A 24,966-nucleotide genomic window follows, 5' to 3' on the forward strand; every position below is an offset into this window, starting at 1 on the left:
TACAAGGATGGCAATGTGCTATGCTAAATATAAAAACCCCAACTCTTGAAAAGAAATGTGGCACGTGACTTTCAGTTGCTTGTAAATCTCATGGCTTTCAGCGACTTATCTGGGGGCCTAAATTTGCTTGTCATGGGCTTATATCTTGACAAGGCAGAGAAGTACAAATTCGTTTAAATCTTTAACTATCCTATTGTGATCTGCACATTTTGTTTCATTATGTGGTTTGATTTTTTCTGCATGGTGTTCAATACTAACTTTCTGTTCATCCACGTCTTCAATGGCCTTTTCCACGTGTCCTTGACATTTGTGTGGGTTGATAAAGAACAGTCTACGGGAGTCAAACTGTGTATATTTCTTGCATCTTTAAAAAAACTTTGTCGAACATTTTGATTTCAAAGAGGAACCCAGATTTCAAGGTGAGGCGTTCCGCAATAACACTTTGGATAACATTATAATTCCCACAGAATACGGGGACAAAAAAATACACTAATGGACCTTCTTTTTGAAAATAACAAACAGGTATATGCACCTGAAAAAAGCCGTTTAAACGAATACCTCGACCAACACGCGTAATTAGTTTCTTCCCTTCTAATCAGATGTGTGGACGTCAGACGAGTGATTTATATAGGTTTGCACAAGTTTTCTGTCATGATCTTCAGATATTTTGACTTACTTGTTGTACATCAGAGTGATATGCAGATTTACAACTCAAAATTTTGAGAGCGAGTTTTGAGACACGCTACGCTCTGATCTGGATGTAAGTTTTTCAGTTTATACGAAGGCTGCTAGTGGGCACTACCAGTGGGATTCTTAGTGAGCAAGGTTCACAGATCAACTAATAAATAAATCCGCTCTTGCACCAGACCACTTTAAAGTGGCTATACAGATATCCCTTTCTTTAATGAGAAATGCAAGAGAAATTTGTGGAAGAAGCCAAACACTTAACGACCCCCTCTGAATCTGACACTGGAAATAACCAAAGAGCCACAAAAGCTGAGGATTACTCATTCCCATATTGTAAGATTGAGAAATAGTTGACTGAAGGATGCTTAGAGACACTACTGTAACCTACAGTCATAAATAACGCTCTTGTGTTAGACTTACATGAACTAGAGGACCCAATAACGTCAACTTACCTCCTCACGACAGGCACAGGCACCGCACCTACAGTAGCCCTGACCTGAGCACACCCTGTCTTCGTCTGGAGCTTTGCACAGCTGTTCGTCCTCAGGCCTTGAAGCAAGAAATGATAGTTGTATTAACAGCTGAAGTTGAATAAAAGTGATGATAATAATAATACTGCTACTCAAAAGTGTTTTATGATTTTTTTTTCGTAATTTGTTACTTTTGTTAACGAACAGTCTTACGGAACGCATTATTTATGCTAGAGAACAACTCAACACCAATCGACACTCTCTATTTATTAAGAAAAACAATAGTGGATTTGTGATCAGACATTGACTTAAATTTAAAAGCAAATGCCTTCCATACTTCATCATGTCCTAACTAAGGTCATCTAACGTAAAGCTGGTCTGGTATCTGCTCGGGGCTTTTTTTTATGCGCGTAAAAGGTTAGGTTTTATTACAAGCACTTTCTAAAAACAGAATATGAGGGTGGGTGATTACCAGCAAATAACTTCTGATTCATGCTCGTCATTTTACATCTATTGACAGTAAGGAGGTCTGAAAGGCGTAACGGAAGGAAAAACCTCACAGTTGCGATGTGAAACAATTTTTGAAGAAGGTGGAAAGCCCGATGGAAGAAAGAGAAAATGAACGGAGGTACAGTAAAAAGGACGAAAGGGGTCACAGTGCCTTACCTGCCATCGGAGGCATCTTCTGAGGAGCACATGCACTGCTGACCCTGATACCCCGGGAAGCAGTCGCAAACGCCACAGACGAGATACCCGTGGTATGTGCACACGCTGGAGTTGTCCTTTTTGACCTGTTGAGGACGAGAGGAAAAGATCAGAGTTCACTGGAGGTGAGTTGCTAACGCACACAGAAAGTGTAAAAATATTACTAACGCTTTGATAGAGAAACAGGTAACGTTTGGTATACATACAGACACACACACACACACACACACACACACACACACACACACACACACACACACACACACACATATATATTATATATATATATATATATATATATATATATATATATATATATATTATCTATATATATATATATAATATATATATATATATATATATGACTCTATGACTCACACAGGTGTGAATAGTATAAAAGGCAGTGAGAGAGAGAGAGAGAGAGAGAGAGAGAGAGAGAGAGAGAGAGAGAGAGAGAGAGAGAGAGAGAGAATTTATTTGTAAGATTTCAAAGGAGAACAGAATTTAAAACATGGGAATGGGGAATTACAAATGACGAAACCTACTCTATATAAAGTACAGTCCATAATATAACAGAAAAACACATTATACTGGATTCTCAAACAATACAGCCGGGTAAAATAAACGATTACAAATCAATGCATCTTCCTTTACTCGTGCATCTTACCGACTAGGACAGCTTCCGCAAAACCAAATTAAAGTTCCACCTACACTCACACTCTTCTGGTAAAAAAACTAAAATAAATAAAAAAAACTAATACACTCCCAAACAAAACAAGGCATAAGACATACAGTAGAGTCAATCACATAAATGACAACGGATCTTTTCTAGATAGTGACCCCAATGGTTTTAACCGGGTATGTGTCCGCCAAGGTCTGGGGCGTGTTTAGTACAAGGCCTTTGGGGATGACCGTAAAACTATACTACGGGCTGCTCTATGAGCAAGAAACCGTGCTGGCATAAGGCCAGCTTAATCAAAAACAACAAGAACAATGCAAAAACATGAACAAAAGACTCTCAATGTCATACAGATAATGACCCCCCACCCAAGAAATATTAGTCCTCGATAGCCAATCCCGAAAACCCTTGGGGCTTCACTACCCAGGGGAGATCCACGACAACTATACTCTGTCCATCCGCCTGTGGTGCTTGCGCATGGTAACACTGCGTCCCGGGCTTTAAATAATATCCTATTTCGAATATTAACGGTGTAATTCGCATACAGTAAATTATTAAAACACTTTTCAGTAACAAATGTTCACTAAGATGTTCTTTTATTTACCTAAAACTTACACATGCCGTAACTATTTAAAGCCCGGGATGCAGTGTTACCATGCGCGACCACCACAGGCGGGTGAACAGATGGAAAAAAAACAGAGTATAGACTCATTCGTTCATCCTTACCACATTCTCGCAGTCGCAGCTGCAGTCGAATTCAATTTCGAGGAAGAGACTGTCCTGCATCGTCTTCACCTCCACGACCACCGTGTCCTGATCCTTCGGGCACTCTTTAGCCTGCGGGTTTCAGAGGGAGGGCAAATATTATCTCACATTCTAGTGCAGAAGCACTTTGGACGTGGATCCTTCATTCCAGCATTGAGATACAGGTCTTTTGGAAATGAAATCCATATTGAAAAGGCCCATAGGGGGGTAGTGCCGTCAGTGAACCTCATGCGGTGCATGAATAGGCATTACTTTAAGTTCTCTTTCTTCGTCTTACTTTCCAACCTCTCCTAACAATTGATTCACAGTGCAACTGCCAGGGCTTCCTCCTGTTACACCTTTCAAACTTTTACTGTCAATTTCCGTTTGGCCTTTGATCTAAATTCTATTCAAATCAACTCATATTGAAAAGATTCAGAACTATACTTTTGCACTGCCAAAGGGTGGCCAGATAAAATACTGAGCCCTTTGTGTACGAAATAGAGGTAATAAAATAAGTTGTGTCGATTCTAACTTTAAATTTCTTTGAATGTTAAGGCTGCTATTATTATTATTATTATTATTATTATTTATTATGTATTATTATTATTATTATTCTTATTATTATTATTATTATTATTATTATTATTATTATTATTATTATTATTATCATTATTATTATTACGGCTAGGAAAAATGTTGGTATAACAGTCCTATGAAAATTATAAGTTTACATTTTATTCCTCATATCATATGAAGACAAAGTCTGACTTAATTATTTTCATTAAACTTAACAACGTCGGGTAAAAAAATGAACGAACTGCCTACTATTTCATCCCAAACTTTCAATCCCTTCCTGTTCTCGATCATTATCCTTACTTCTTTCCTCGCCTCTGCCTTCTAAATCCAGCTGTAAAGTCCACCACACTCTTACCCTTTCCCCTTGTCCAACAAAAGTAACGCAGAACCAGTGGCTAATATTTGAGCCCAATTCTAATCTCGTTAAAACCAGCATTTTTCATTTTTATTTCGCCCACGGGGAAGAAAACAAGTATCCGTGAATACCAAGATTACGTTTGGTCCTGAAAGAAATTACTGGAATTATATGAATGGACGAATCTTTTAAAGTGACGATCAGTCTACTTCTAAGAAGTAAAACTCCACTTTCCGGGAGAGAATGAGTAAGAAGAATGGATGAAACGTGTCAGAAATATTTTGCGTCTCTTGGAATTGCATTATAAAATTTAGGCCAAATGACAAGCGCTGGGACCTATGATGTCATTCAGCGCTCAAAGGGATACCGAGAGTGCAAAAGGGAAAAACGTAACAGGAGGAAACTCTGGCAGTTACATTGTGAAACACCTGTTAGGAGAGGGTTGAGAGTAAGATGGAAGAAAGATAACATAAACGGAGATACAATAAAAGGAATGAAAGCAGTTGCAGCTAGGGGCCGAAGAGACGCTTCAAAAAACGTTAAATAATGCCTACAGTGCGTCGCGTGAGGTGCACTGATGGCTCTGCCCTCCACCTACGGGTTTGCGTCTCTTACCGTGACTTCCAGTTTGTATGTCACCTCGGATCCGTGGCTGATACCGGAGCATTCTTGGGGGTCGCTGGTCGCGTTCTTGCAGTCAGAACTGTATCGAATAGACACGGGGGAATTCGTCGAGTTATCTGTGAGGCGAACCTTCGACGAGATTTGCTGGAGTTGAAGAGGGCAGATCATCAGTTTCAAAGAAAAATGATTATATAATATTTTCCTCTAAACAGTATCTCAAGCTCTTGTAATAACTAACTGCTCCAATATACCTATAGCTTATCAGGTTACCTGCTGATGACTGAGTATTGCATCTTGATAAATTATCGCTTGGCGTAAAATAGAAGTAACTGCACATCGCCTAGCATTTATTGTGTGTTTGTGAGAGAGAGAGAGAGAGAGAGAGAGAGAGAGAGAGAGAGAGCTAACAATAGGCCACCTTAGCTATTTATTTCCAGACGATGGCGTAGATTGTTTAGGCACAAAGTTGAAGGTGATTATAAAGTCAAGCTAACAAATTAGAAAGTAATGTCAGTCTAATTAGAGACATTTCTATCAACCTAAGCTAGACTAGACCTTACCTATTGAATCAGATAATAAAGTGTCCTGCAATGGAAGTGAATTAAAAGATAATAAGAAGGGTTCAATATACAATGCAATACTATTCCCTGCCTAAGTCATGATCCACTTACATTGTATTGATTAACCACAAGTTCGACCACGTTGGACGAATCTTCGTTCATGAGGCCGTAGGAAGAGGTCTCGATCAACCTCGAGATGTCGGCGTACAAGTCCACGAAGCCTGAGACGGCGAAGATGATGTTGATGTTCTCTCTCTTGGCGATTTTGTTGATCTGAGGAACAACACATTGTGTTCAGTGGTTGTTGTATGCAAAACCTTTTCAAAGCAGACAAGGATTTGAAAGAGAAAATCTCCGGAGAATCATCACCAGTGTTGACTTGAAAAGGGGGAGGAAATAAAATTGCTACAAAACTTCACTTAGAATATCAAGATCTTCATCGGTGTTAATTCAAGTAGAGGGAAATTCAATTAAACTTGAACTGAAATTGCTGAAGCACTGTCAAGAGTTTGAAAGAAATAAAGTAAGTCAATGACTTCAAGGCGAATTAAGCACGATTTAAAACGCATAGAAAAACTATCAGAGAGTAATAAGTCAGTGAATTTAAAGCGAATAGATCACTAATTTGAAACAAAACAGAATTCCGGTTATAAAGTACGTAAGTCACCAAATTAAAAGTGTGTGGATTAACAACTTGAGGACAGGCTAAGCGGCAACCTGAAAACCTATACGTCACAGTGATCTGAAAGTAAATCGACCTATAATTTGATAGTAAATGATTCAGCAACATAAAACAAATCTGTAAAAAAAAAAAAAAAAAAAAAAAAAAAAAAAAAAAAAAAAAAAAAACGGAACAATGGGGTGGTGATCTTAGAGAAATCCAGTTAGTGACTCAAAAGTAGCCAATCAAGTTATGTCAAAGAAAACGATACGAAAGTGTAGACGTAGGTCTAAAGAAATGAAAGTTTAGATATATGTCTAAAGAAATGAAAGTGTAGACATAGGTCTAAAGAAATGAAAGTGTAGACATAATTCTAAAGAATACTCTATACTTTAGATCTTGGCGTAGACAAGATGAACGTAAATTGAACTTGAACTACTGCACCTGAGCAACAGACGGGTAATCATAGATGTCGTAGGCTTCGTATTCACTGTCTTCGTTCAGGTGGCACCTTTCGTCACTCGGAGCCACAATGCCTGCAAGCTGAAAGGAGAATGTTTGCTAGACCTATGCGCACTGACTTCAACACACGATTTATCTAGATGTACACACACACACACACACACACACACACACACACACACACACACACACACACATATATAATATATATATATATATATATATATATAGATATATTATATATATATATAGATATATATATATATATATATCTATATATATATTACAGAAGGCGGACAGTTGCTAAAAATTCGATCATGATCCGAAGTGGGGGAGGGAGAGGCATGATGTCGATGTCATGACTTTATTGAAGTTGCCGACGTTGCTGGACCACAAGTCCCATTTTCAAGATAAAAAAGACAAACACATTTACAATCGTTAAAATGACTCAGACAAGAACAAAAATGAAAAATTACAATTGTCATTGAGTTATTAATGCTGATAAACAAGCACTGAACTATGTAATAGAAGGCACACCTATATTTCAAAAAGAAAGGTAGTCGATTGGTAAGAAGGGCAACTTGCGGTTCCAGGAACACTCACGATAGGTACGAAGCACGAAGCATGGCAGAGGACTGGGAGTGTAACTGTGGAACAATCAGTTTAATAAACAATGATTCCTCGACCGTTTGAAGAAATTGGTCATTTGAGGCTCTACCCAATACACCAAATCATCATATTTTATTTGTTGCTTACTTTTAAGCATATGGTCACGTATGCCAGAGAACTCTAGGTTCAATAGTATAACCCCTGTTCTGTAGCTAGCACCGCAATGAGAATCTTTTCTCACCTTCAGCAACCGAAATATGTCCCCAGGTCACATCTGGGGCAAGTGAATTGGTATATTACACCGGAGGTCATTAGTGGGCTTAGCTTTTCTTTGTATACTTAAATTGAGAGCCAATCGTTACAGTTTCTTGGTGTTAGCTTTAAATCAATAGCTGGAATATGGCAACTGATGATTGTGTAATTCATAAAAAGACTTTTTATGTATTAGTGGAAGACGGAAGAATTTTTCGTTCTTTTCCTGGTCATTTTAAGCCTTGAAAATGGGACTTGGGGTCCAAAATCTTCGGCAACTTTGCCATGATATTAACATGCCTGACCCTCTCTCACTTTATATGTATATACACACAACACACACACATGTATATATATATGTGTGTGTGTGTGTATGCATACATACATGGATATATAATGTATATAAATACAAATAGATATACACAGTTGTGTATAGTTCAGATGGGAAACATATTCTCTCTCTCTCTCTCTCTCGCTTTGCCCGTGAACTGAATTCCTCACCCTTCCATCCCCGGCGTAGTGGAACTTGTCGTCGGTGGAGTAGACTATGATTCTGCGAGACTGCTGCCTCCAGCCGATCTCCTCCTTGCACACCATCGCCTGCATCAGGGCATCAAATCCTCCTTCGGGAGAGTCGAGGTTTCCGGAGATGTCCGCCTCCTCCACGCGTTGCTGAAGGAGGAGGAGGAGGAGGAGGAGAGAAGCAAAAGAAGAAAAGGTATTATGACCACTTCCGAAAATGTCAAGGAATCGCTGGCGGTGTTTGTGAAGGCTCAAGCATTTGTTTCTACCGAAGAGTCACCTGACATTTTTTCGTTTATCTTTATTTCCTCGGTAAACTCATTCATTTTTAAAGCGATGTATAGTTTTCTAAAGTTATTGTTAATAACAATGACATAAGTAGAATCATGAAAACAAGTCTCGCTATATAAGCGAATATCACAGGAAAAATAATAGGCAGAAATTCGTACCGAGCACTTTCCTTTGATGTGATATTGTCTCATTAAAGGACGAAAGCGCCCATTATTTCTCCTGTGGTATTATATATATAATATATCACTCCATTACAAACTCGCATGTCCTGTCTTTCACATAATTATAAAAGATGCACATTGCAACATCAAACGATAGGCTACTATGTAAAGTAAGAACCTATAATTATTGCATTAGATTACAGATTCGTGTTCTTAATTTATTATAATTCAAGTACTTATTGTGTCAACTTACACGTCATGCTTAACGTAAACAGAATGTTTTTTAACGTTCGAATTCGCTATTGCCTTTTCAATAAAAAAACCTATTTTGTCAACAAACATGTTGCATTCCCAATGGGGTTTTCAGTCTCTGAGTTTCCAAATATTTGATAGACTCCAAATCATTTTCGTCAACAAAATCGTCCTGTTCATGCTTACCGTAAATATCTTTTCGTCCGTGTCTAGGGGCATGTTGTTCTTGAAAGCATAGGCTCTGGTACAGTTTGGGCACGGAGTGTTGATTCTGCAAATAGAAGAGGGTTTAGACTATTCTCAGGAGGTTTAAAAAACCAGATACCTGACGGTTAAAGTATCATCCATCTTTGAAAGCAATTTTTTAGAGCAAATAATTGTCGTTGTAACCACGGTCTAGGTACCGTAGTTGCAACCTTGATTTGAAATGCGCTCGTATCCCTTGACCTCAAGGAAACATCTCTTGGATAATAATTAACCTTAGAGGAAGAAACTGACTATTGAGAGAGAGAAAAGAGAAACGTGAATTAGCAAAACCAACGACAATTATTCACAACAGAATCGTTTACTAACTTATCAGGCGACGTCTCCGCAAACGGCATCATGACCTTGTCCACGAAACTGCCAAAGCCTATGGTAAACTTCTTGGTGAGGTTCCGCAAGGTGTTGGTGAGTTCCCCGCCGAGAGCAGCCAACTTGGCCTTGTCGTCTTTCATGGAGTTTGAAAGGTCCATCAAATAATAGAGGTCGACAGGGTAGCCCTGGGCTTGTCGGAATTTGACGGTGATGGTCTCGGGTGTAGCTGGGAGAGATGATTGAGGTATTTGTTACATTGTAGCAATATAATGAGCGTGGAAATAGGGAATAAACCGAAAAATAATACAATCAAACGTGAGAAGTTTTGCTTTGCAGACCACTGAATAGAATAGAATAGAATATAGCATTTAGGCCGAAGGGGAAATAGACAGTAAGACGGTTATAGGGTGTAACAGGAGGAAAACCTCAAAGCAGCTGCTCTATGGGACTATTTTTAGAGAATATGAACAGAGGGACAGTAAAAGAAATTAAACAGCTTGCAGCTAGTGGCCGAAGGGACGCTGCAAGGACCCTTCAGTAATGCCTACAGTACACCACGTGAGGTGCACTGACGGCACTAACCCCTACGCGACATAAACCACTGATACTTCCCTCTCTCTTACATTAAGCACAAGGAAAAATTACTGGATAACTGTAAGAGAGAAATCTAAAATTAATGGAGGAGAGAGAGAGAGAGAGAGAGAGAGAGGGAACCACAAGAATTCAAGTTACCTTTACGCAGTTTCAGCTTCATTCCTTGTGGGGCCAGTTGTATGATCTTGTCTGAACTTGTCGATTCATCGGCACCTGTCACAATCATGAAAATTCCTCCAATTAGAAATGGTTTACTATTATTCAGCAAGAGTTCATAGTTAATATTACTACTAAATATTTTAGCAAGGATACTGTTCAATAAGCAAACGACTACTACAGCATTAATAGTTCATACGGTACTTCTACTTCATCGTGGAGAAGAATATAAGTTAAGTATATCTTAGTTTAACCAGACCACTGAGCTGATTAACAGCTCTCCTATAGGGCTGGCCAAAAGGATCAGATTTTTTCTTCTTTATTTACGTGGCTAGGAACCAATTGGTTACTTAGCAACGCGACCTGCAGCTTATTGTGGTATCAGAACCACATTTCGAGAAATGAATTTCTAATCACCAGAAATAAATTCCTCTAGTTCTGCATTGGTAACAGCGGGTAGCGAACTTGGGCTACCAGACTGATAGGCGGGTACGCAAACCCCTCGTTCAATGAGGAACTGGAGAAAAGTATAGTTTTGTCCAAGGGCCAAGCACTGGGACCTATGAAGTCATTCAGTGCTGGAAAGAAACTGAGAGTAGGTAGGTTTGAAAGATGTAGCAGAAGTCTCGCAGTTGCACTATGAAACAAGTGTTAGGAGAGGATGGGTAGCAAGATGGAAGATATTCTGACAGAATTGACATCATCATCGATACTTTTAGGCTCTGAAGTCAGCACAGGGAGAATGATAAAGCCGTAATCACATAATTCGTTGTGTCAGGAAACGAGATTAAATGTCGTCTTGAGAGAAGGCGATAAGAAAAGAAGACTCAACTAAGTGGGATAATTACTATGTACCTTGCGTTGGTTTTTAGGAGCAACTATGTCTAATTAACTTAACTTAACCAAGTGGATGCAGGACAAGAAGTTTACGGTGCAATATCGTTCGCATGAAGTTTGACTTCGACAGTTAAATCTCTGATGAGTAGCAGATGCAAGGACACGTCATTGCTCAAGAAACCTAATACACGTACACCTAAACACACACACATAAAATCAAGCTCTATGCCTCCTCCACTCAAGTAAGACTTAGAGGGAACAAGGCAGGTAGGCCTATGCACCCCTAAATACGAGCTATCATTAGCTCTCAGTAATAGACCAGGGAAAAATTTAACCCTTATGACTAGACCAAAGCCCTTAAATAAGTCAAAGTTTGTCTAGCGTCAATACAGAAACTTGAAAAAAAAAAGTTGAATTAATATATAATGCGATTTGACGAACCACTTCTATCTGCTCTGAATATTTCATTGAAAATACAAACTCTAAATCATGTGAGATTGTAAGATACGTGCTTGTCAAAGGCTCGTTGGCAGTAATACTGTGCTCATTTTGCGGGTTCTCCAGCTCCTCGAGATCACAGAATGAAGAAGCATCAATCGTTGTCGGTTGACAATGCTGCATAGTCTCTCCATCTTTTCCCGTCTGCGGAATAAACAGTATAGGAAAAAAAATAATAATAGCAGATAAATGGTTCACAGTAGCATACATTTTTCAACGTATATGAGTTCTATCCAAGCAGTACATGAAAGCCTTATAATGCCAGGGGAAATTTACTCGTATATTTACACATTTTATATAATGACATAGTAACCATTTTGCAATAGCAATAATAATAATAATAATAATAATAATAATAATAATAATAATAATAATAATTATAATAATAATAATGCTTCTAAAAGCAATATAGTATAATAATTATTTCTTGGACGGCAAGAAATCTTCGATGCCGACTGTCTAAGCTTGGCCAGTGGTGAAAGGACGAGCCAACACGACCAACAGGATGACAAGATAAAGACATCCTCTGAATGATGACAACATCTTGTGATTCTCTAAAGGTCGCCCATTTAATACACACACACACACACACACACACACACACACACACACACATATATATATATATATTATATATATATATATATATAATATATATATAGATATAATATATATATATATATATATATATGTGTGTGTGTGTGTGTGTGTGTGTGTGTGTGTGTGTGTGTAACATTCATTTTGATGACGTTTGGAAATCAAAGATTGAAAATACATACGAAAGTAATATCATCCGTAAGCCTAGAAGGAATATATATTGATTTAATAGTGTAACTATATCTAACAGGTTTTATTGATTTGGGAATAGCGCTTTGAGTAGAATATCAGGAGTCAGTGACTCATGTATACAAGGTCTATAGACCTTGCTTGTATACGTAGATGGGACAGTGACGAAATGGATATGGCTTGGACATGTCGTCCGCACCAAGGCGAGGAGAGTCAGAACGGCCAGACCTGCGTGGATAAGAACTATGGGATGGGAGGCTGGTAATGAGTGGAGATTTGTGGAAGATAAAGCACTGTACGTCACACAACACTAACAAGATTATATGTAGTGTATATATATATATATATATATATATATATATATATATATATATATATATATATATATATGCTTAAAAATCACAATGGATACATTAAATAAGCGAATACCACAGGAAAATGATAGTCTGAAATCCAAGGCTTTCGTCTTCGTTAAGACATTCTCAAGGAATGAAAAATCCGTGAGGTTATTACATTGTTTGTACCGATTCAAAAAAAGTCCTAATTCAGACGAAAGCGCTTGGATTTGTGCCTATCACTTTCCTGTGGTATTCGCATATATACATTATAACATATAATATATATATATATATAATTATGCAGTCACTTTCAGTATAGGCATCACTTCATATTCTATCGAGCCAAAGAATGTTTGAAAAATCCGTAGAGTTATTACATTGTTTGTACCGATTCAATGAAGTTGTGAAAAATCCGAAGAGTTTGCTGTCAACTCCGAAAGTTTAAAAAAAAATATGAGGGGTATGAAAAAAGAGGGGTTAAGACCCCCCTAGAAACAGCCCTCGAATTTCGGATTATGACTAAAACCTTCCTGGGGGGGGGGGAGGGAAGTCAATGGTAAAAATTTGGGAACAGTAGCTTTCATAGTCTGGGCGTGCATAACGACAGACAAATTGCTTTATATATATATATATATATATATATATATATATATATATAATATATATATATATATATATAATACGATATATATATAGTGGTTGCTAGGCGTTTCGACAAAACGTCCTAGCAACCACTCCATCGTTTCATGTTTTCCTTCATTGCATTTACATATTCATCACGTTCTATATATTTGTGAATTAGTTATATATATATATATATATATATATATATATATATATATATATATATGAAACATGAGATATGAATTCTGACTGGTTTCTTCTTATTCGAGTGGACTGATGTAAAGCAGTAGAAATGTACACACAGCATCTCTATCAGTTCTTTCTAAAAGTAATCTGTGTTCATGTCTGGCACATAAAAATTTTTTCTCGTTACCCTCAATACATCATTTTTATAATATCTTCCAGATCCGCACACTCCCTGTCTTTCCCCTGTCAATCCTGTTATCTGTTTCACTTATTCAATCAAAACGCCATCACGTACCTACTCGGGAATAATATCTAATGATACGCTTCTATTATTCGTACAATTCCCTCCGCTGCATCTACTAGTACTTTTACGAAATAATTATTCCTTTCACCAACTCCTTTGGTAGTGTACATCATCTATTTAAAGCTAAACACACCTTACACATCCTGGTCAGTTTCCTAATTGACATTATCACCACCGCACTGCGACAGCTCACTTGTATTCTCATCGGCCAGTTGTTTACCTTACTGAATTGAATGTCACTTCTGTGAACCTGGAGTTTATATTCCTTCCACTACTGCATCATTCAGATCTGCTCCTCTTCCACTCTCTGCCGTCACACCTCTTCAAAATTACCACTCCACTGACGCAGAATTGCATTCGCTTCAGACAGCAACTCTTTTATCCTAAGTTCCATTTGCTCCTCAAGCTTTCCCTGCATTTCTTCCCTCTGATGCAGCTACATTTTCCCCCTAAAACACCTTTTCCCCTTTCACTCTCCCCTGGACTATACTGACCTTCCCCTTGTATTCCTCTAACTCGGACAATCTGCAGTTTTCCATCACTGAACTGTTGAATACTTCTTAGTCCTTCACTTCAGTGACATTTGCCATAGCCAATTTGCGTTCATTTCCACCTTTTAAACTGCAATCACTCCGCGAACATCGTTGTTTTAAAGGCATTTAAAACCGCATTTTGAGAAATTCTCTCTGCCTAAAACTAACTAATATTTTCGCCTTTGCTTTGAGGCTTGTCAAAGGAAGATACGCCTACAACCACTCTTTTTTCGCCAGAGCAGCAATATTAATGAATAATCATATGTATATATATATATATATATATATATCTATATATATATATATATATATATATGTATACATATTATATATATCATACATACATGTAAATGTATTGTAAATGCCCATATAAATGATTGAATGTGTCAATAAATAACAAGCTATATTTAAAATATTTAGTAAATAAGGAAAAATACAAGTGAAATTACGCAGATTCCTCGAAATCAAATTGAATTTGCATTGTCGTCGAAATTCCCGCGAAGAGGGCAATTTCTTTTTAAGGCAGTTTTGCGAGAAGAAGAAGAAGAAGCAGGTTTTTACATTTCTAATGCGTAAACAACAAAGGAGTTCACCAGCGCTATCTATAGAAGTACCGGAGGAAGATTAGAGACAAAGGAGTGGAATATTTAATTATCTCTCGGCAACGAGAGAGAGAGAGAGAGAGAGAGAGAGAGAGAGAGAGAGAGAGAGAGAGAGAGAGAGAGAGAGAGAGAGAGAGAGAGAGAGGTTATTACTTGGAATGGATTAAAGAACTTAGGAAGGTAAAAAAGTTTGAAAAGTTCAACAGGAGGAAAACATCGCAGTTGCACGATAAAAATAACAGTGAGGAGGTGGAAAGCACGATGGAAGAAAGACGATATGAACGGAGGTACAGTAAAAGGAATGAAAGAGGTTAAAGCTAGGGGCCGAAGGGACACTGCAAAGAACCTTGAGTGAGGCGTGCAGTGCACCGTGAGAGGTGCACCGACGACGGCGCTAACTCTGTACGGGGACGACGTTATTGACTTATTCATATTTGCGTTTCAGCTCACCAACAGAAATTGGCAAAAGATTTGAATTTTCTTTTGCTGAATGCCTAGGCGCTGTCCCTGTGAGAGAGAGTGTGTGTGTGTTAGAGGGGGGTGTTGGTAATAATTTCTTTACAGAAGAGCGCTAACCAAGAGAGAAAAATTCCTTCTGAAAGTAGACATTCATTCCGGCTTCGTTTTCACTCTCCCAGAGGAGAAAAGATCAGCCTAATCCTACTGCATCCAATGAAAGGTTTAGCACCATGAATTTAGTCTTAAACAAGGAACGGGGTGGGGAGTGGGGGGGATTACCAGGAGCAAGTAAAGCTGAAGGAGATGACAGCTAAGAGGAAACGGACCACAGAGAAAACGAAAGTGGGCTGTAAAAACGGAAAATATTGCCATTTTCTTTCGGTTGCGCCGCATACGGGTGCTGCACTACGAGCGGCCAGGATCTGCTGCAAACATAATCCGAAAAGTGGACTTGACAACTCTTGACGTTCGGGAATCTCGCGAAATGAGGTGATTAAGAGGCAGGTTAATCTTTGGCTTAGGAGAAGGTAATTAGTCAGACTGTCAAATCTGGTATTTCTGAAGGAAACCTTATTGAGCAATTTCTTGAGTAAGAGACAAGCAAGAATGTTCTTAATGAACGGACAACCGTTCTCTGCTAAGAAAAAAATTATCATAAAATAAAACGCACAGGAAAAAAACTTTGCCAGAATCCTGCTGACCTTTGGGTTCGGGCACCACATGCAACCCTGGGTTTGAATGCAAGCGTCACATCTTTCCTGTCGATGGCAGTTGGACTGAGCTCCCGCCAAGAGCGGCGTCAGGCACAGAACCAGCAGCGTCAAATAGGCTCCTCTCTTCCCGTTGCCTAAGTGGGCGGAGGCCATCTTGGACATACACCTGCAACAGAAGATGATAGTATGTTTTAAGAGACGAAGTTGAGAGAGAGAGAGAAAGAGAGAGAGATGCGGTATAGTTTCCGAACGTAATGTGATGTGCTAAAAATATTCAAACATTCTTCTGACAAGGCAGACTCTCGATACCTAACTGAACAACAACTGGTCAAATAATAAAAAAAAATTAGTCTGAGCAATGAAGCTCATAAAAAACTAATCAGCCATAAACAATATACACATATATAGCTACAAATAATATAGATATATATATATAGATATATTATAATAATATATATATATATATATATATATATATATCCAAATTACGAATTACTTTACTTCTAGATCAAATCTTTCTGTTAGTTTTTTCTCTCTACATGGAAGTTTGTCTTAAACTGCTCCTTTCCTTATCTCCATCAATATATCGCATAATTTTGCTTATTCCCAAGCCATATCTGTCCCATACACTCTGACTTGTGCTCTACTTGACTCGTATACAGTTTCTTATTTGACGTAGCCACATCTGCTTGTTCCCTTACATCTGTCACCGCGTCAAATGGCACCGTTTTCTCCACAGCCACTTTTCTATTATTCTTGAACGACCATCTTCCTTCAGTCTCTTCTATCCTGCTTATCTAGCTAGAAATAAGCAAGTAAAGATGACTATTTCTAAAATGAGCATTCTTGCAGTCTATTCTCAGGCTTATGAGAGGACATTTAACTAGCTATTAACAACGCAACGGCAGCATGCATTTGTCATAACTGTTACATAGTACTAGAAGAAATGGCAGTCGGAATAAACCTATACTCTGTTTTTTTTCCATCTGTCCATCCACCTGTGGTGTTTTTGTATGGTAACACTGCGTCCCGGGCTTTAAATAGTTACGCTATGTGTAAGTTTTAGGTAAATAAAAGGATATCTGGGTGTACATTTGCAACTGAAAAGTGTTTTAATAATTTACTGTATGCGAATTACACCGTTAATATTCGAAATAGGATATTATTATAATTGTTGAATGTAAGCTGAATGTAACTATCCAAAGCCCGGGACGCAGTGTTACCATACGCAAACACCACAGGCGGATGGACAGATGGAAAAAAACCGAGTATAGTAACAGCTCCCTGTCCTCAAGTGATGGAGGCGACGAGAATGCGCATTCTCACTGACTTATCACTGCCTGGTGTTCCAGAACACGTTTGGGGGACGTGATTATCTCGTGCATGAAAAGTCTTACAAATGGATGCGAGTAGCGAACGGGCATTTTAAGCCCGCTTTTGATTATGTGCATCAAAGGCTTTTTCAGTTTTTTTTTTTTTTTTTTTTTTGCATATCTAAGATTAGATGGTTAGAGTTTGGAAAAAAAAAACCATTTCAAAACAACATGATTAATGTTGTGAGGACTGGAGTGAGACCAGGAGAAATGCTTACTGTTGTTGTTTGAGATTAAGCTGACCTTGTGCCAGCACGGGCTCTTGCTCCTAAAAGCCCGTAGTTTTATTGGCCAGAAACGGACATATATAAGGAGGCTGTGCGGACGGAATTGTAGTGTCCATCACGCGTACATACGAAAAAAGGGAGCGGACCTCCGCTGTGATTGTGCTTTCTCGAAACTACAAATATACATATAATTAAGCGAACAGGATGTGTAAGTTTATGATACATATATGAGCGGAAAGGCAGCAAACCGCTCTACATTTTGGTATATGTAAAAACGAAGTATATACATTTGGAGGACGAACATTTCGGTGGAAATGTCTTCCTTACAATGTGATCTCATGATAAGCTCAAGTCACTACAAACGTGTCTTGGAGAGATCGTATATCGTGCTTCAAAAGCTGGTCTTTCTACTGAAAGATAATACATAATGCTTCTAAGTTATAAGTTCATCCTTCGTCCAGTTTATTAAAGAATCCTTTTTGCTTTATCCATCCTTGTTTGAAACATTTCTCTCTTATTTACGGTTCCTCAGTTTTCATTCCTTCCATAGCAGGTTGGTTCACATTGCGCTGGCATCATTCCAGGATACAAATAAGAGGTCCAGTTTGGACCTCTGGACTTGGTTCTGTCAACCAGAAATGGCCACCTAAGAGTCTGTTTTTCTACCGATATTATGTCGGTCATTGTTCCACTAAGCCTAAAGACAGGCCCTCTTTCTTTCAGCCAGCCACGTACTATGCAAGACTCAAAATCAGTAGCCCTATCAAATGGGGCAGGCAACTTACAATAAATAACTTGCAACAAATCAAATCAGTCACTCAGAAGGAATATATCTGCGACTGTTTTTTCCCCTTTGCTGCAAATCTTTGGATTTTTCCACCTTCCTTTTTTTCCCTGGCACATGTAGACTTCCAACCTTAAAGTGGCGGTCCTTCTGACACTTCCTTAATGGATAAGCCTCATTCCTTTTACACTCCTCTCATTCTTCTCCCCCGTTTTCTTTAGGGGTCTGATAAAGTAGGGCATTGACTGGCCGACTCAGTATGGAAAGAACTCGAAAATTACCAATAATATTTTAGAGCAAACCGTTATAAACTTCTGAAAATATCGCTGATAGATTCAAACTCGTTTTGACTAACGTGAACGTGAAGCTTTAATGTCAAAATTATCACTGAAAGATTCGACTTAAGTTTTAGAAATGATTTTTTCCCCCTTTTTTATGACCACGGTTTACTCTTCGTACTACATTAATTGCCGCGAGCACTTTGTCCTGTTTCAACGAGGGTCGAGATGGAGCAAATAAACCGCATCGACACCGAGAGCATCTGTTGAAAACGAACGTGATATTTGCACCATCGGGAGAATTAGCCCAAAGAGTATTAACATCCAAACGTGAGTGACTCACAGAACTTGTTTTTATTAGTAGTTTGTCTTGTAGTATTAAAAAAATAATAAAAAAGGAAGAAGAAGTTAACAGTAGCATCAATGATGAACGAAAGCCGAATCCAGGCTAAAAGGATGAATTTGGCTGTTATTGTTAACATTTTTTAAGAGCCATCTTATCTTAGAAAAACGGCCAAGAACTGGGCATAGTACATAAGCAAACTGATTTGCTTTCGCTGACGATATAAACCCAAGACTTTGCTCTAAACGATACCAACATAAAATAAGACTTCTGCTTTTACAATATTTCGCAAAAGTTTCTGCAATACTCACCCGAAATGCGCTGTAGGGTGTCTTTAGTAGGTATACCGTATACGAAATGGAATCTCACCATTTATACAAATCACATAAAAACATACATATTAAATATCTTATAGTGTTTGCAAGCGTAAGGATTTGAAAATGGATGTTGGCCGCTTGGCTGTTGATAGTAAGGCGAGAGAAGAGGCTAGTTAGTCACAGAAAAGGCCACGTACAATTTCTGCAAAATGGTCGAAATAAAATGGCAGCACAAGGTGAAATATATGACGAGATTGTTGAACCAACTCTCCTTCAAGGACGTCCAAAGCAGTTGTGGACGTTAAATGCGAATGGGTGAAAAACGCAGTAGCTGCTGAAAGTGGCTTTTGCAAGGAATGTGTGGAATATATTGGTCCAAAGGTCGAGCAATGCAGCGGTGAAAGAAGTTTTGCACCGGTGAAAAATATAGATAAGAGTGTACTGAGGCGATCTGACCATATGGCGAGACTGAAAGGTGATAAGGAGGTTGGGGGAAGGGGGGGGGTGAGGGGTCAAAACTCAAAAGTGCTGAAAATAAGGAGAGAGAGAAAGAGAGAGAGACCAGACACTTTAGGGCTGGAATGGGTGGGATACATGTTGCAAGATCTAGACTCTTTGGAATGTAAAAGTCTTAGCGCAAGGGTATGCAAGTAAAATCAAGTTCAATGGCACACTAGTACTTGTAAAAGCTCTTTACGCGATGCTTGGCCAAGTATGGTTTCGAAGCATGGTACTGAAGCTGTGCTCGGAAACTGCTCGTGTAGACAGAAACGCTAAAACACCCAAAGTCTACGGAAACAAAGGCCTACACTTCCTGGACAGTTACCAGTGAGCTGGATATTAGCGTGTTTCGATACAATGCCTCGACTGATCGTCAAACCCATACCAACCTACTATACTGTACATACATATACATACGTACACATATGTGTCTATGTGTGATGTGTATGTATATTTTTGTACAGTATATTGGTCACGAATGTCTTTTGCTTCAAACTAACAGTGTTCTGTTAAGTTTAAAAGGGCCATACAACACTAAGACAAAACCATTTAAATATTTGTAATAGGATCAATTCGAAAAGTTTAGAGATCATTGTGACATTGTATACTACATCTGGTAAAAGTGACCAGTAGATTCTGTAAACACTATTCCCACTTAAACCACGACAAACGCTAAGAGAGAGAGAGAGAGAGAGAGAGAGAGAGAGAGAGAGAGAGAGAGAGAGAGAGAGAGAGAGAATGAACGTGTTTTTTCCCATTCTCTTTAATGATCATATGCACTTTTTCCCTCAGGGGAGTGATCCAGGATTTTAACTAAGCTACACCATTGCCCTTTTCCTCCAAGATTGTGACCCTCTGCAATCGAATATTTACCTGTAAACAGACCCAAACAGACCCCAACAGACTTTTCATGAAAAGAACCAAAGTGTCATTCCCAAGGCTGCTCTAGACCCCTAAGACGCTCTTCTCTCAGGTGAATCGAATCCGGTAACTCGCTTTCATAGTCTAAGGACTGTGTCAATAGGTAGGTATGGCGAATTTTTCCCAGAAGTCTTAATGTCTCAACATATTTTGACTAATTGATTGAGTTTTGTCTGGCATGGGGACTGCCAAGATAGTTTTAAAAAAATGTACGAGAGTATATTTGACGGTACATATTGTAATGAGATAATTATGATGAACCCAATCTCAGGATGTACTCTTATCACGTTAAAAATTAGTCTCCACCAACAGACGGGTTATAGGCTATATCCCTCCAAGATTTATCCAGACGGACAAAAACGTTGTATTTCATACAACACACACGATGCAAAAAACCATCAAAATCAGTGATAAAAAAAAAAAAAAAAAACAGGCAAATTATGTTTCCCCTTATCTTATGTCCATGGTATTACAATTCGAAATTGCTCCCCTTTCCCGATAACAATGAAAAAAAAAAAAACGGGTTACAACAAACACCATTTATCTGTGGGGAACACCCCTTTCAAATTTTTACGGAAAAAAACTCGACGGTTTGCTACTGCTGTTCGCGTTCTTCAATAAATCACTCTGTAATAATTACAAAAAACTGCAAACTAACCTTTGTAATTTTTGGATGAGAACAGCAGAAGCTATTTTTGATCTATACGCTCCAAATATAATGCGGTGCACGTTTATCCTCTCTCAACAAAGACATGTAATCACCTTTTCCACTCAAGAGTCAAATCACGACTGGATCCGTGAATCGTGACCGAGTCCGACTGACTGTGAATGAGTCAACTGCCGGCAGTGTCACTACTCTAGTAGTAGTAGGGATTAGCCATGTGAATGCTCAGTCAGGATATCACGACGACTTAACAATTGTTTCTATACACCGGCTCCTCCGTTTCTCCTTTTCTGGTTGTTTTTCCTGTCTGTTGTTGCGTTCTTTGGCAGTTTTCGTAATAAAATTATCCGAAAAAAGTAGTATCGTTTTCAATGTCATTTTATCTTCTCAAACACGAATTGCTTTTACCGCCGTCCCCATTTAAGACGGGGTTTCGCCACAAGAGGTTTTCAAAAAGGTTCCCGTTCCCGAGTTGTGCGTAGATGGCTGACGAAGAATATTAAAGTCTTCTGAGAGAGAGAGAGAGAGAGAGAGAGAGAGAGAGAGAGAGAGAGAGAGAGAGAGAGAGAGAGAGAGAGAGAGAGAGAGAGAGAGAGAGAGAGAGAGAGAGAGAGAGAGAGAGAGAGAGAGAGAGAGAGAAATGTAAAGTTAATTATTAAATACATTATATATAAAGTTAATATAATTCAAACCAAACAGTCATACCCGTTTAATACTGCCATATATCGAATAAAATAACTTACTTGAAAACCGTTCTACCTACATTCAGCGCAAGGTGAGCGAGTGTAATCCAATTTACCAGTATACTCAGGGTGAGTGTTAATAACTTTTACTTGATATGCACGAAGGATAATGTAACTGATAATTAAATGCCGGTAATATTGACTTTCCTAGCTATCACGATAAATTATTTTTAGTGACAAATGTATTTGTAAATACACTATACAAGTGTGCACATACAGAGGAATACATATATCCCTGTGCATATTTCAAATGTCATTATTTTTGGGAAAAAAGACATTTTACATCGCGAGGTCTTAGAGCATATGATCTGATTATCTGTTCGTTGTAATTCTTATAGGGGTTGACTTTTCTCAAAGAACGTTATTCATACTACTTTCAGTAATGGACATTTACATCTAAATGTTCTCGAATATTTTTGAAAGGCATCTAGTATAGCTTTGTTTATTTGTTCATCATTTTATAATGCAATATAAAGTGTCCTTAGTACTTGTTCATGGTGTTTTTCCTACTAACCTCAGTATTCATTCTGCCTTTAGTAATCGTCAACTAGTTTTCTGATTTATGTTTCAGTGTGGTGTCAGCTATCTATTCGTTGACCTCCAGTTTCTAAAGGATAAATCCTTAGAGGGATGTTTCAATACTATAACGTTTTCAAGTCAGTTTTGAATAGAAAAAAACTTATTAAATTCAGTAGCCAACAAGGTAGTCAAAAATTGATCAGGGTTGGATGATCTGAATTCTTCACTTATGCTTTGGTTCTTATTGTAAATAACTTCAATGTTGCATATTAGGTCTGTTCTTTATTCTTGAGAAGGTACCTTAAACGAATTTACATTAACGCCATTGTGGAAGTTCTTTATAATAGAGATTATGATGATTATTCATAAAAATTCGGCTACAAAGACGTGCACTGTTCGACTTTCAGCACTTTAGGATAGTGAAAAGGGGAGTTTGAGTGTTTGGACAGCAAAACTGAAGAAATGGTTGAAGCTAGGGGCTGAAGGGATGCTGCATACAACCTTTAGTAATTATATGTACACAAGTCATTTATCTAGGATAGCCTCCAACACTGCAACGAGACCTTCAGGGAATTAATGTTATTTTTCCACAACTAGTAATTGTCCTTATCCATCCTCAGTAACTTAGGGGCATCAGTTTCATCATAATTGAGCCCAGCAATGAGGGGATGGTTTGATATAACACTTTTCCTGCTTAGCAACATCAGATACTAAGATTTTTGGTGATTATAAGCCATCCATCCCAACCCTCCTTCAGGTTCTAAACACAATCAGGTCTAAGTTCAGTAAAGGATCAATCCTGATGGCAAACAAAAGTAAGTATTTGTAATAAGGAGCTAGGAGTCAGGATGTTGAAAAAAAATAAATAAATAAATAAAAGAAAAAAAGTAAGGGGCTGCACAGATAAACTTTAAACTTTATCTAAAAATTTCACTAAATCACTTTCACACTCCATCAACACATAACGATGTTTTCCAAACTAATAGAATGAAACATTCATGCAAAACCATACCTGAAATGTTATGACATTATTATTAACATTAACAGACTGTTTATTCACGGTTTTATCATTCTTAGCTCTCACAGAAATGGCTCGAAGGGTCAACAAATAAATCAGGTCGTTTAATAAACCATCTTGAAAACTTGACAAAAGGATTAACTGAAAATGTTGAAAATTCTTGACACAATTTCCATTATATACTGTTAGGTGAACATTGGACAGTCACATCAAACATGTTGGATTAGTACAAAGCAACTTGAGCATCTTTCCACACAAGTACCGAGTTGTTCTAAACTGAAGTCAGCCATATGTTAATGTCAGGGTATAACAGTACTGTATCCAACAAAAGAAAAAATTAACAACATACGTATTGAGCAATTTAGTCATTCAAGCACATACACAAAAAAACGAGTTGGTAAAAAATTAACAATCAATGCTACATTATCTAATCCAATATCATCTCTATGATGTTCCATAATCAATAACATTCAAAATGAAAACTTCAGCCTCCAAGAAACATAATTTTGGTTATGAATGAGGCAATCTCTTTACACATGGTTGCAAAACATGATAAGGATCCATCAGTTTTATATTTATGCCACTTCATGTAATTTATGGAAAGCATATTGATCTGTGGGCAAGAGCATTTTTTCTACATAAATTTTCAAATGGTTCTCAGGTGCTTCTAGAATCACTGAAAACTACAAACTTTGTGGGTCTGTACTTTTAATCATCTTAACAGCAAAGATTGCCAATAATTCTGCTGTGAAAACTGAGGCTTTATTGGGGAATGAAAATTTAGAATATCTACCTGGAGAAATTGTAGTTGGACCTATCTGTATATGCATTTATATACTACGAATAATTTTGTCAAATGAAATTTTTTGATAAAATTAATTTGAAATCTAGGCATCATTTAATAAGAAGGAAAAGAAGGAAGCTTTATTGCTAATTGGATTATTTAATTTAGAATGAAGTAGAATAGAATATAAAATTCATGTCAAAGACCAAGCACTGGGACCTATGAGGCCATTCAGCACCGAAAGGGGAATTAACAGTTTGAGGGTTAGAAAGGTGAATAGTCTATACAATAATTGTTAAGGGTAAAAGTCAGATGGAAGATAGAATATGAATGCAGGTACAGTAACAGGAGTGAAAAGTTACAGCTAAGGCCCAAAGGGACACTTCACAGACCATTAAGTAGGCCTACAGTGTACCACAAGGGATTGTCCATTTAGATTTAATATCAATGAATCAACTATCTCTAAATGGGAAATGGATGTGCATATTTACTTATGAAAACATTCCTCTGTTGAATCATTTTTGTTATATGATTCCAATTTGCATCTTAAGAGCTCTTTGAATACTTACAAGACCATAGTGTGCAGATAATGGTGGTTAATACTTTTAGTTTGCAATGACTGGTTTGTTTACAAATATCCAAAATTGATGCAGTATCAGTTTTCGACAGTACGAT

General features: G+C 37.9%; 1 protein-coding gene across 1 annotated transcript in view; it reads right to left on the reverse strand.

Moving 5' to 3' along the window:
- The window catches only part of LOC135195824 (integrin beta-PS-like), a 30,851-nt gene extending 9,455 nt beyond the window's left edge, over window positions 1-21,396 (reverse strand). Inside the window, exons 1-13 of the mRNA XM_064222319.1 lie at window positions 21,222-21,396; window positions 15,808-15,985; window positions 11,289-11,418; window positions 9,922-9,996; window positions 9,187-9,415; window positions 8,800-8,884; window positions 7,889-8,059; window positions 6,509-6,607; window positions 5,515-5,676; window positions 4,835-4,987; window positions 3,268-3,378; window positions 1,824-1,948; window positions 1,140-1,236 (exon numbers count right to left, since the gene is read on the reverse strand). Of these exons, the coding sequence (XP_064078389.1) occupies window positions 1,140-1,236; window positions 1,824-1,948; window positions 3,268-3,378; window positions 4,835-4,987; window positions 5,515-5,676; window positions 6,509-6,607; window positions 7,889-8,059; window positions 8,800-8,884; window positions 9,187-9,415; window positions 9,922-9,996; window positions 11,289-11,418; window positions 15,808-15,981 (1,611 nt within the window). The 5' untranslated portion in view covers window positions 15,982-15,985; window positions 21,222-21,396. The remainder of the gene's footprint in view (window positions 1-1,139; window positions 1,237-1,823; window positions 1,949-3,267; window positions 3,379-4,834; window positions 4,988-5,514; window positions 5,677-6,508; window positions 6,608-7,888; window positions 8,060-8,799; window positions 8,885-9,186; window positions 9,416-9,921; window positions 9,997-11,288; window positions 11,419-15,807; window positions 15,986-21,221) is intronic.
- Between the last annotated feature and the right edge of the window lie 3,570 nt (window positions 21,397-24,966).

Source organism: Macrobrachium nipponense, chromosome 16 (assembly GCF_015104395.2).
Source record: "Macrobrachium nipponense isolate FS-2020 chromosome 16, ASM1510439v2, whole genome shotgun sequence".
NCBI classification, from domain to species: domain Eukaryota; kingdom Metazoa; phylum Arthropoda; class Malacostraca; order Decapoda; family Palaemonidae; genus Macrobrachium; species Macrobrachium nipponense.